This window comes from Capsicum annuum, chromosome 4, assembly GCF_002878395.1.
Source record: "Capsicum annuum cultivar UCD-10X-F1 chromosome 4, UCD10Xv1.1, whole genome shotgun sequence".
Taxonomy (NCBI): Eukaryota; Viridiplantae; Streptophyta; class Magnoliopsida; order Solanales; family Solanaceae; genus Capsicum; species Capsicum annuum.
This window is the reverse complement of record NC_061114.1, coordinates 177,760,002-177,772,543: the sequence shown is the minus strand read 5'-3', so window position 1 is coordinate 177,772,543 and position 12,542 is coordinate 177,760,002. Positions and strand designations below refer to the sequence as shown.

At 33.6% G+C, this 12,542-nt stretch overlaps 1 protein-coding gene and 1 non-coding gene across 2 annotated transcripts; both read left to right on the top strand.

Moving 5' to 3' along the window:
* Positions 1–1,658: 1,658 nt before the first annotated feature.
* LOC107867688 (U-box domain-containing protein 27) lies at positions 1,659–3,651 on the top strand. Its single transcript, XM_016714039.2, has one exon. The coding sequence runs from the start codon at positions 2,154–2,156 to the stop codon at positions 3,411–3,413; it is 1,260 nt and encodes a 419-aa protein (XP_016569525.1). The 5' UTR covers positions 1,659–2,153; the 3' UTR covers positions 3,414–3,651.
* Positions 3,652–7,477: 3,826 nt separating this feature from the next.
* Positions 7,478–7,550, top strand: TRNAE-CUC. Its single transcript has one exon. It is a non-coding gene; the product is annotated as a tRNA-Glu (tRNA).
* Positions 7,551–12,542: the final 4,992 nt, after the last annotated feature.

The following is a 12,542-nucleotide window of genomic DNA, read 5'->3' as shown; positions in this document are numbered from 1 at the left end:
GATAAGGGATAACCTGTGAATGAAGAACACAAAGAAGGAAGAAGACTAAAAATACATTGGTAGAATTTAAACACTACATTGTTCAAGTGCTAGTTAAAAGTCCCGAAACGCTAATCTATAATTTCGATCTCTACAATTTTTATCATCATGTCTCAAACAATCAGTAAGTAGTTAGAGTTTGACACCAACTTTCAAGAGACTAAGTGATAAGACACGTTGAAAATATTGCACATTAATACTTAGTTTAACTAATTATTACTCTATTTTCTAAGTTGTTACCAGAAAGATATTGTATGAAGAAATATATCATCCAAAAAACTTTAAACTCTTAATTTTAAAGTATATATTGACCATTAAGGTAGGAAACGCGCTACATTCAAATTAAAAAACTGGAATATGGAAAGTAAAACAAACATGAAAATCAAAGCACAGTTGAAGTGTTTGACACCTTATTTGACTAACTGAATTAAAATCCACCCAAGAATATCATGCCAGGGCCAGCCTCTTCTTTTCAACGTGTGGGCTCCATTTGAACGAACCCTAAAACTTGGGCTCGCTGTCTCCTCCTTTCATGTTTTACACGTTTACCCAAAGTTCAAAATAATACTCCCTCCGTTTCACAATAAATTAATTATTGAATTTTGACACATATATTAAGAAAAAAAATAAAGATATAAATTTATCATATTTTTTCATTTTTATCCTCTTCAAAAAGCAAAGACACGTGATACATCACTCTCAATGCACATTTAATAAAGGGTAAATTTGGAAAAAAAATTCAACATCTACCTTAAATTGTGAATCATTCACTTATTTTGAAATATAAAAAATACTCCAATAATTCACTTATTATGAAACGGAGGGAGTACTACTTAAGTTTGTTTAGTAGGAAGGGATAAAAGGTAATTAATTTTAAAATTAATTTGCTTCAAATTTAATTGGAGATAAAATGTATGAAATAATTTATTTTATAATTATAATATTATTTTTATTTTAATGTAAGGATAAAATAACTAATTTTAAAATAATTAATCGCAATATTGTTGATCTCACAATAACTTATTTCCAATCAAATAACTCTTTAATACTTCATTCGTTTAATTTTACTTATTCAATATTGACAACAAATAAAATAAGAAGTAAATTTAAAATTAAGTGATAAATTATCTATTAATTTTTTAATTTAAATAAAAAAATTCCTTAAATAAATACTCCTCTGATTCATCTATTTTCTAATATAATGGAGAGAAGGGTATTTCCCAATATATATATATATATATATATATATATATATATTACACCTTCTTAAGCCCACTAATTAACATACATAATTGTACTTGATGTTAACTAATTCTTGGACTGATATGGAAATGATTGGTGGACACTTGATTGAGTGCTCCCTAAAATATGCAGCTTTTTCCAAACTTCATTGCACTATTCCACCCAATAAAAGAAAAAAAAATTTGTACTCCTCTGTCCTATATTCATGTCCTTTAAAAAATCATCAACAAAAATTGTTTTTTACTAATTTACACTTAGCCTTCCTTAATGTAATCAATATTGTTTACTTTCATAAATTATTAAAAGAGTACAGTAGAAAAAATGATTAATATTATCTATTATTAATAAAATATTAAATTTATTATATTTAAAAAATAATACTCCCTCCGTCTCATTTTATGTATCGTCATTTGATCGGGCACGGAGTTTAAGAAATAAGGAAAGACTTGATAAAGTTTACCAAATTATCCTTTATCAAAAAATGTGTCAATATGTTTTTTTAATTAAGTGGGATTAATAAGGGTAAAAGGATAATTATGTCTTTAAAAAATTGTCTAATAAGGAAAGACGATACTTATTTTGAAACGAACTAAAAAAAATGATGACACATAATTTGGGACGGAGGAAGTAATATAAAAATATTATTTTGTGCTAAGGTAATACATATTCAAGTGAGTAAAGTAAGAAAAAAGAAAAGCGCATTATGGTATGTGGAATAAGAAAGAAATCCACTTGATTACTAAAACAAACCAAATATAGTTGACCAAACGACGTCACCTCTTTGCCCGCTTTTGACTCTTCCTTTATAAACACCACACAAATAACATTCTCACAAAATCGCAAGCCAAAAAAATAAAAGGATATCTGAAAATATGGTGAGAAATAGGAGAGAAGAACTATACGTTACCGTTCCGAGTCTTTTCCGATGTCCGATTTCCATGGACGTAATGAAGTCTCCCGTAAGTCTCTGCACCGGCGTCACTTACGATCGGAGCTCCATTCAAACTTGGCTTTCTCAAGGCCACAATACTTGTCCCGCCACCATGCAAATCCTTCCTTGTACAGATTTCACACCTAACCTCACTCTCCGGAGGCTTATCAACGTTTGGCTTCAGCATCAGACGACGACGGCGAGTTCACTGGGAGCTGTAACGCCGTCTTTATCTGCTGTAACTAAGTCGGAAGTTGTAGAAATTGTGAAAAGTATCAACGGCGAGATAAGCCAGTTGAGTAATTTGGTGAAGATTGTGGAATTTGTGAAATGTTCTGGGGAGAATCGGAGGTTTTTTGTGAATTTGAGTGATGCGATTGTGAATGTTGTTGGAGTTTTGGTAGATTGTGATGAGGTTGAAATTTGTGAATCGGTTGTTGCGGTTTTGGATTTGGTTGTATCGGAGAATGGAGTGAAAGAGCAGTTGAACAATGAGATTTTGCGGAGCGATCGGAGAGTTCTACCCAAATTACTCTCGATTTTTCGTAAAGGGAAGCTGAGTTCGAGGATTCAAACTGCTCGGATTCTGGAATTCATCGCATCAGACGCCGATTCGCAGAGGAAGATAGTCGAGGAGCAAGGTTTACTCCACGAATTGCACGTATTCACCAGCACGGAGACGAACCGGTTCGCGATAGAAGCCGGTTTATCAACTCTAATCGCGGTTTCAACCACTCGACTAGCGAAAAAAGAGCTCATCCGGTTCGGAATTGTACAAGCAATTGGAAAAGTCCTTACCGGTTCAGAAACCGCTCGGCCGGTGGTTGAGAAGTCGTTAAAACTCTTAGAAACAGTAGCAACCTGTACGGAAGGGAGAACGGCGATCGGGAAATGCGAGGAGTGCTTATCGGCGATAGTTACGCGCCTGATGAAGAGCACGAGAGCCGCCACGGAGCACGGCGTTGCGGTGCTGTGGAGCGTGTGCAGCTTAGCGCGTGATGCGGCGGCGCGTGAGGTGGTGCGGAAGGTGAATGGGCTGACGAAGGTGTTGCTGGTAATGCAAAGTGATTGTTCAGCCGGCGTACGGCAAATGTGTGGGGAGTTGGTCAAAGCATTGCGCGTGGGGAATAATAATAAGAACTATTCAAAGTCGTGTTTGGCGAGTTATGATACCAAAACTACTCACATTATGCCCTACTGAAAATAATACTAATAAATATACCACTCAGAATTTGTGTTGACTGACCAAACCAAAAGAACCAAACACTAGTTTTTCTTTTCTTTTTCTCTTTTTGTTATTATTAATGATACTCCATTTGTTTATAGAAAATTGAATTAGGTAGATTCATGTTGTAAATTCAAAGGAATTTTGCTAATGATACAAATGACATCAAACTGTTAGCAAAATATATCAGAAGCTCGATATTACTTCATTATCATCATTACTGTTGTTACTGTTATTGGTTTTATATTGTTGTCATTATTGATGGGTGGTTGTTGTATTAGTTGTTTTAGTAGTTTCCGGATGATTTGATGTGTTTGTTACTTCTCCTTACTCAATAAGTGGTTATTTAGTTTTTTCACCTTATTTCTAAGTAATTAAAAACATGTTTTATCCCCCTCAATACCTTCTGGGTTTGAGTATGTCGTACAGGACTTACCTAGTGCGGTTTACATTCCCATGTGGTTTGCAGACTATTGCATCAGAGGGTCTACCCAGTGCGCACACAGAGTTCACCACAGAGTGCTCACCCGAAGGGCAGAAGCTGTGGCAGAGGGTGTAACGGCTGTGAATTTTCCTGAAAAATTTTCAAAAAAAAAAAAGTTTTATTTTCTAATAATAAGTAATTCCTCAAAAGGATATTTTCTCCTTTTGAATTTACTAGTCACATTTTAATTTAGCACATTTATTAAAAAATAATTATTATTATAGTAATATTAGTAATTAATATTAAGAGTAAAATATATAATAAAAAATATTTTAAAATTTATTGAAAATAATAAGTAAAAATAAAAATTTAATTAAAAAATAATGACAAAGTAAATTTAAATGGAAAAAATATCTTAAAACAACTACACTTATTTAGAAAGTGGGAGGAGTATCCATCCACGTTTAAAAAGGGACTAAAACTACAAAAAGGGATGATGGTACTCAAAAGTCGTTAAATATGACCAATTCAATGGTGAAAACACAATATTTTTGTCTCATGCTAATACTTCCTCCGTTTCATATTAATTGATCCTTATATACTTGGCATATCTTTTAAAAAAAATATTAATTAAAAAACTTATTTTTTCAAATTAATCTTATTAATTATACTTTAAAAATATAAATTTAAGTAAATACACTTTGTTTAGTCATTTAATATTAAAAAAATATAATCAAATTTTATTAATTTCATCAAATAAATAACTAAATTAAAATAAATATTTTTAAAAAAAGAATCAACTAAATGAAACCGATGAATTAATAATGAACTGGTGAGCTGAAAGCTGAAAGTGTCTCCTCAAAATTATAACCTACGATCAATTAAATTATCTCTTCTTGAAAAAATAAATTTATCTCAATAATTATGTTAACGCAATAGACCTAGCCCAGCAAATAAATGTCAGCTGCACCGAAAGTCCGAAACTAAAAAGGGGTGACCCAAGAAAGCTAGCTACATGACGGCTATATAGCCAGTAAAAGTGTCACAAGCGAGGCATAACAAAGGTAAAGTATATGCAGACTTTGTAACTATTTTGAGGAGGTAAAGAGATTATTTTCAGAATATTTTTAATTTAAATATAGTAAATTCAAATATAAGAAAAAAGAATAGCAAAGAAAATAATTAGTATACAATTTATTAGAAAAAACATAATCGACCACAAAGTAATATTATATTCGAAACATAATAAACAACAAGGATGATAGATAACTACAGAAAGTCTAAAATAACATACTACAATGTATGACAGCAGTCCTATTCGACTAACCTTCTATTTTAATACGTGTCCTCTATATCTCCTATTTAAGGTCATGTCCTCAATAACCTCAATATGCATCATTTCTTGTCGAATCACCTCACTTCAATAGTTTTTCGATCTACCTCTATCCCTCTTCGTACCTACTATATCCAACATCTCTCACCTCCTCATTGCAGCGTCTGAACCTCGCCTCATCGCATGTCCAAATCGTCTTAATCTCGCTTCCCTCATCTTTTCTACCATGGAGATCACTCCCACCTTATCTCGATAACCTTGTTCCTGATTTTATCGCATCTAGTATATCCACACATCCATCTCAATATTCTCATTTCTATGATATGCATCTTCTGAACATGGGAGTTTTTTACTAGCCAACACTTCATCCCATATAGCTACATTAATCTAACCACCACCCTATAGAACTTGTCTAAGCAAGCTAAATAATTGTTCTAATAAAAAGATTTAGGCTTGATTAGGCCAAAAATGAAAGCAATCAAAGAAGGAATTGAGAAAATGTTCTATTTTTTCCGAATCTTCTAAGATAAAAATAGAGGGTGACTCAATTTCCTCTATGCGGTTGCACACAATTACTTTGTTTGAGTAAGGAATGTTATCTTTTATGTATTCGGGTATAAGAATTTGTATATAAGAAACACAAACTTCAACACTAGTTCAAGTCCAAAACAAGAACACATATGAAGTTCTGTAACACCTTCAACACTAGATTACGAATAATCTATCTAAGAAGTGTGTTAAGATTCAGAAAAGAGATGAAACAGAATTTAAGATCAAGTCCTCCGAATTCACGGAGTGTCCTTAAGGAATAATTTCTCTCACTTTACCTGAGGTTTTGGAATCTTCCCCCAAGATAAAATGGCTTTCAATCCGAACAATAGCGGTACCTCAAATTGTTGGATTCAGTGAACTCACTTAACGGTTTGATAGATCACACAGAAAGTTTTTCAAGACAAGAAGAGAGTTTTTATTTCAGAAAATTCATACCTAAACCTGTGGATGAAAACAGATTCATATAGTCAACATGTGCCTCTTCTAAAAAGTGGCAATGGTTCACTTAAAAGGTGTGACCTTTCTGGAAAAATCATGTTTGTTCATCTAAAGAATGTATCTTTTTCTAACAGGCATACCATTTCATGAATCAGTGTGTCATTTCGTTGAAAGATTGCATCCCTTCGTTTCAGCACTGCATTATTTCAAAACACTGTTTCGGAATCTGCATGCATGCATATAAATGGAGTATCAAAACATAAAGAAAAATTGTGTTTTTCCCTTTGGTATTTTTGAACTGAATTTCTGAATTTCTGTCAAATAAACTTTGTCCAAAAAGATAGATCTCATCGATCATTCTCCAAATACAAAGCCGAAGTCGAAGCCGAGCCGAGCGATGACGACGGTGCGAGGTATCTCTTATTTCTTGCCTCACTTACCATGTGAAGTAAGTGTTCCTTATTTTAAACACCACAAGTTTTCTTCTTCTACCAATGTGAGAGAAAAAGTGAATTTTTCAATTTGAGAGTACACTTTCTAAATTAGTATCTCCCTTCTCTCTATCATTTTTTCTCCATTTTTCATTCATATTTTTTCATATACTTTGAACCTAACAAGCAACTCATGATCAAACTTTTTCTCATAAGCCTTTTATATTATGTTACGATGGATTATCATTCGCCTTTGGCTGGAGACAATTTAAGGTGTAAGCTTGCTTCGTCGTTTATAAAATTTTGAACCTTCGTTAGCAGTATCTCTATGCACGCTTTCTTTCTCTCGCCTCCTCATTCATACATCCATATTTTCTTTGGCCGTTTTTATTGGGCACTGAACCTCATCTTAGGAGCTAAGTGGTGTCCCCCCCTCACGAATATACATACCTAATTAACATATACTTCTGCCTCATCTGATAATTATAATATAAGTACCTCCGTAAGGACTCCACCTCATCAAACATCAATTTGCGTAACTCGTTTTTTTGGAAACGAGAATAGTAAATTAAGAATGAAATCAGTGAACGATAATAGAAGAATTTTAGTAAGAATCGAAAGTTGCAATTTAAGATGGAAGCTAACAAGTGACAAGTCAGCCATTGAAATGCCATATAATTTTTATCTCCCTTTTGTTTTCCTTTTTATGCTCTTTCTAAATGCGATAGTGACATGTTTGGAAAGAGAGACGCTTTCATAGGAGAATATCCAAATCATGGATTCTTTTTTTTTTTTTTTACTTTTAATTTATGCATAATACTAAATGTATTAATTGGTAACATGACCAGTAGCTAAACAACAATCCGTTGTAGGCTAGTTGGTTAGGATACTCGGCTCTCACCCGAGAGACCCGGGTTCAAGTCCCGGCAACGGAATTTTTTTCCCGCAAAACTTACAAGTCAAATTGGCTCATTTACATTTTGTCCCTAATTTGTGTTGGTTTTTATATTTTACTCCTTTGAACAAATACTCCCACCATCTCAAATTGAGATCACTTGATTAAGAAAAATAATTAATAACATATCTAGTTTAACATAGTACCCCTATTAAATAATGTTTACATTTTAATTTGAAAAAAAAAAGTAATTAATGCAAAGGATAAAACATGAAAAAAAAATTACCTCTTTTTGATTAATGAAAAAGACAAATTAATCAAGATAAGTAAAATAAAAAATCAAATTAAAAAATTTGGGACGAGTTATTTGGGACGGAGGGAGTAACTTTTTCGTGGGGCATAAATTTGTATGTTACATCATAATATCCCACAAGTTATATTGCGCCTACAAAAAGTTTATGTATTGTAAGATATAAATTTGATTTATAGAGACAAAAATTTAAAAGAGATAATACATCGAAACACCCCTAAACTTGTAGCCAAAACTTACTTTAGACCCTAAACTAATCGGGTAATTATTTACCCCCCTTAACAACTTTCAAGTGATTTTTTTTCCACCCTAATTGCTGACGTGACAATTTTTTAAAAAATCAGCGCGTTAATTGCTTTAAAAACATGGAAAATGGTGGGTCCCACCTTTTAATTTTACAAGTTTTCTATATATATATATATATATATGTTAAATTAAAAAAAAAAATCAAAAATCCACTTCCATCTTCATCTTCTTCATAACCACCCCCTTCCCCCACCCCCACCCCCATCCCTAACACCCCCATTTCTTCATCTTCTTCGTACCCCCCACCCCATTTCTTCATCTTCTTCATATCCTCCACCTCCACCCCACCCCATTTCTTCATCTTCTTCATTTAGGCTAAATTCATTTTTTTTTTCAAGAACACCATTACTAAGCTCTATTAACCTCTCCCTTCATCATTTTTTTTGCCTTTTGTTTAATTTTTTCAAATGACTACATCCAATTTGTTATGATAAATAACTTATGACAATTTATCACTTCCTCGTCTTGTGCTTATTGGAGTATTTGAGGTTTGAAATAATGATGTTAATGATGAAAAATATTAAAGGAGGAATCATTTTCATGGCAGATCGAAACAAAGGAACGAATGTTAGTATTATTACTGCTAAATTTACTGCTAAATCATTTGGTAGATTTGGAATTATTATGGATGAGTTTAGGTTTTGTTCTACTTGCAATTGTTGATTTCTAAATGTTGATGGAGGAGTCATGGCTTAATCTACATAAACAAGTTATTTATCAATTTTTTTTTAAATTCGAATCAAGTTATTGGTGTTAATGGTGAAAAAGAAATTAAAGGAGAAGGAGAAATGGAGGCTGGGGGGCTGTAAACATTCACTATAATTGATATATATCATAACACTCCCACTTGAATCTCTAACAATACGCATATAGGCTGCCTCATTAAAAACCTTACAAGAAAAACTCAATGGAACAAAGCCTCGTAAGGAAAAAAGAGTACAGCGCGTATTAGCTCCCTCTAATAAGAACTTTCCTGAACCTTTGCATTCCGATCCTGTGCACCATCTTTTTGAAAGTTTCAGTTGTAAGAGACTTGGTGAATAAGTCAGTCACATTGTCACTTGAACGAATTTGTTGTACGTCAATATCACCATTCTTTTGGAGCTTATATGTATAGAAGATCTTTGGCGAAATGTTCGTTCTATCTCCTTTTATGAATCCTCCTTTAAGTTGTGCTATGCATGCTGCATTATCTTCATATAAAATCGTGGGTACTTTGTCACATTTCAAGCCACATTTTCTCGAATGAGATGTATTATGAACCTCAACCACACACACTCTCGGCTTGCTTCATGAATAGCTATAATCTCAGCGTGATTCGATGAAGTGGCTACGATAAACTGTTTTGTTGATCTCCAAGATATGACAGTACCCCTACATATAAATACACAGCTTGTTTGAGACCGAGTTTTATGCGGGTCAGATAAGTACCCAGCATCAGCATAACCAATAAGATCGGAACTTCAATCTTTAGAATAAAATAAGACAATATCGGTAATCCCCTTTAGATATTGTAATATGTGTTTGATCCCATTCCAATGTATCCTAGTAGGAGCAGAACTATATCTTGCTAGCAAATTTACTGAAAAGGCAATATCAAGCCTTGTAGTATTTGCAAGAAACGTTAGTGCACCAATTGCACTAAGATATGGTATTTTAGGACTAAGGAGTTCCTCATTCTTTTCTTAAGTTCGAAATGGATCCTTATTCACATCAAGTGACCAAACAACCATCGGAGTACTTAATGGATATGCTTTATCCATATAGAATCGTTTTAACAACTTTTCTGTGTAGGCAGATTGATGAGCAAAGATACCATTTGTCAAATACTTAATTTGCAAACCAAGATATAACTTTGTCTTTTCGATATCTTTCATCTCAAATTCTTTCTTTAGGTAATCAATTGCCTTTTGAAGCTCTATTGGCGTTCCAATAAGGTTTATGTCATCGAAATAGACAGCAAGTATAACAAACTCCAACGTTGTTTAATTTATAAAAACACATAGGCAAATTTCATCATTCGTATAACCTTCTTTAGATAAACATTTCACTAAGATGGTTATACCACATGCGTCCAGATTGCTTCAAACCATACAATGATCTTTGCAGCCTAATAGAATACATTTCCCGAGGTTTTGAACTATATGCTTTCAGCATTTTAAATCCCTCAAAAATTTTAATGTATATCTCATTACCAAGTGATCCATATAGATAAGCTATGACCACATCCATCAAATGCATTTTAAGTCTCTTATGGACAGTGAAGCTAATAAGATAACGCAACAAGACCGTTGTGAAAATCCTTGTGCAACAAGGCGTGCTTTATATCTTTGTATTTCATTTTTCTCATTTCTTTTTCGCACAAAGACCCATTTATAGCCAACAGGATTAACACTATTAGGTGTTTGAGTTATAGGTCCAAAAACTTCACGTTTGACAAGTGAATTCAATTCAGATTGAATTGCTTCTTGCCATTTTGGCCAGTCATTTCTTTGTCGATATTTTGTGACAGACCGAGGTTCAAGATCCTCGCTATCTTACATAATTTTTATTGCAACATTGTATGCAAAGACATGATCCACTATTATTTTAGATCTATTCAAATTAGTTTCAACATCACTTGAATTTATGGATAGTTCCTCATTTTCTTGGGTCTCAGGCTCATTGATTCCTTCAGGAATATCAACATTGCTCAAATATTGAGCTTCCATATGAGGATCTTTCGTAGTGTCATCTTGACCATTTGTACTTCTTTTTCTAGGATTTCAAACCTTAGAACCTAATGGTATGTCACGCTTCAAGCGTGCTTCTGATTCATTAGCTATGACACTAGTGGATAGTCCTTTAGAGACAACAATTCGAATTGGGACATTCTCTGCAGGAATATGTCATTTGGTGATCCTTTTCAAATCAGTAAATGCGTCCGACATTTGATTTGAAATTTTCTGCAGATGAATAATCTTTTGTACTTCTTGCTCACAAATAGAAGCACGTGGATCAAGATGAGATAGTGATGAATTTTTCCACAAAATTTCTCTTTTAATGTCACTATCTTCTTCCCCTAATTTTGAGAAAACTATCTCATCAAATCGATAATCTGCAAATCGAGCAGTGAGCATATCTCCCGTTAATGGTTCAAGATAGCGAATAATGGAGGGTGATTCAAACCCAGCATAAATTCCTAACCTTCTTTGGGGGCCCATTTTGGTGTGATTTATATGTGCTATAGGCACATATATACCACATCCAAAAATTGTCAAATGAGATATATTAGGCTCTTGACCCAAAACCAATTGCAACGAAGAAAATTTATGATAATTTATTGATCTAAGACAAACAAGTGTTACAGCATGCAAAATTGCATGACCTCAAACAAAAGTGGACAACTTAATTTTCATAAGCAATGATATTGCTATCAACTGCAGACGTTTGATTAATGACTCAGCAAGTCCATTTTAAGTGTGAACATGGGGTACAAAATGTTCCACTTTTATCCCAATCGATAAGCAATAGTCATTAAATGCTTGGGGATAAAAATTCTGCAGCATTATCAAGGCGAATAGACTTAATTTGATTATCGAAAAATTGTGCCCGTAATCGTATTATTTGTGCCAATAATTTTGCAAATGCTAAGTTGCGAGATGACAAAAGGTACACATAAGACCATCTAGAAGAAGCATCTATTAGGACCATGAAGTATCTAAATGACCCACTAGGTGGGTGAATAGGTCCACAAATATCCCCATCTATGTGTTTCAAGAACGCGGGGGACTCAATTCCAACTTTTGTTGGTGATGGCCTCACAATCAGCTTGCCTTAATAACAAGCATTGCATGAATATTCACCATTCAAAAGAACCTTCAAGTTCTTTAATGGATGCCCATTTGAATTTTCTATGACTCGTCTCATCATTATTGATTCTGGATGTTCTAGAAGATCATGCCAAAGTACGAAAGTATTGGAATCAGTAAACTTCCGGTTTACTATAGAATGTGCCTCAATTGCACAAATCTTTGTCCAAAACAGGCCAAAAGATAAAGCAGGAAACTTTTCAATTACACATATTTGCCCAGAGATATTCTTGGTGATACCAAGATATTCAAGATTCATCTCATCAATTGTTTTGATATGATAACCATTTTCACGGATATATATATAAAACTCACCAAGTTTCTCCGAGACTTAGTGTCACGCCCCAAAATTCCATCGGGCCGGACTGACACCCGAAGCCGAGAAGGCCCGGGAGAACCCGTTCAAATACCTGTACTTTCACTTATATGTCACCAAAAATTTGGACAGCATATAGAAGGGTCTAATTACCTGTATCAGCACAACACGCACAAATATATATATATATATATATATATACAATACTTGGCCGTCGGGGCCACCACATATATAAATATAACATCACTA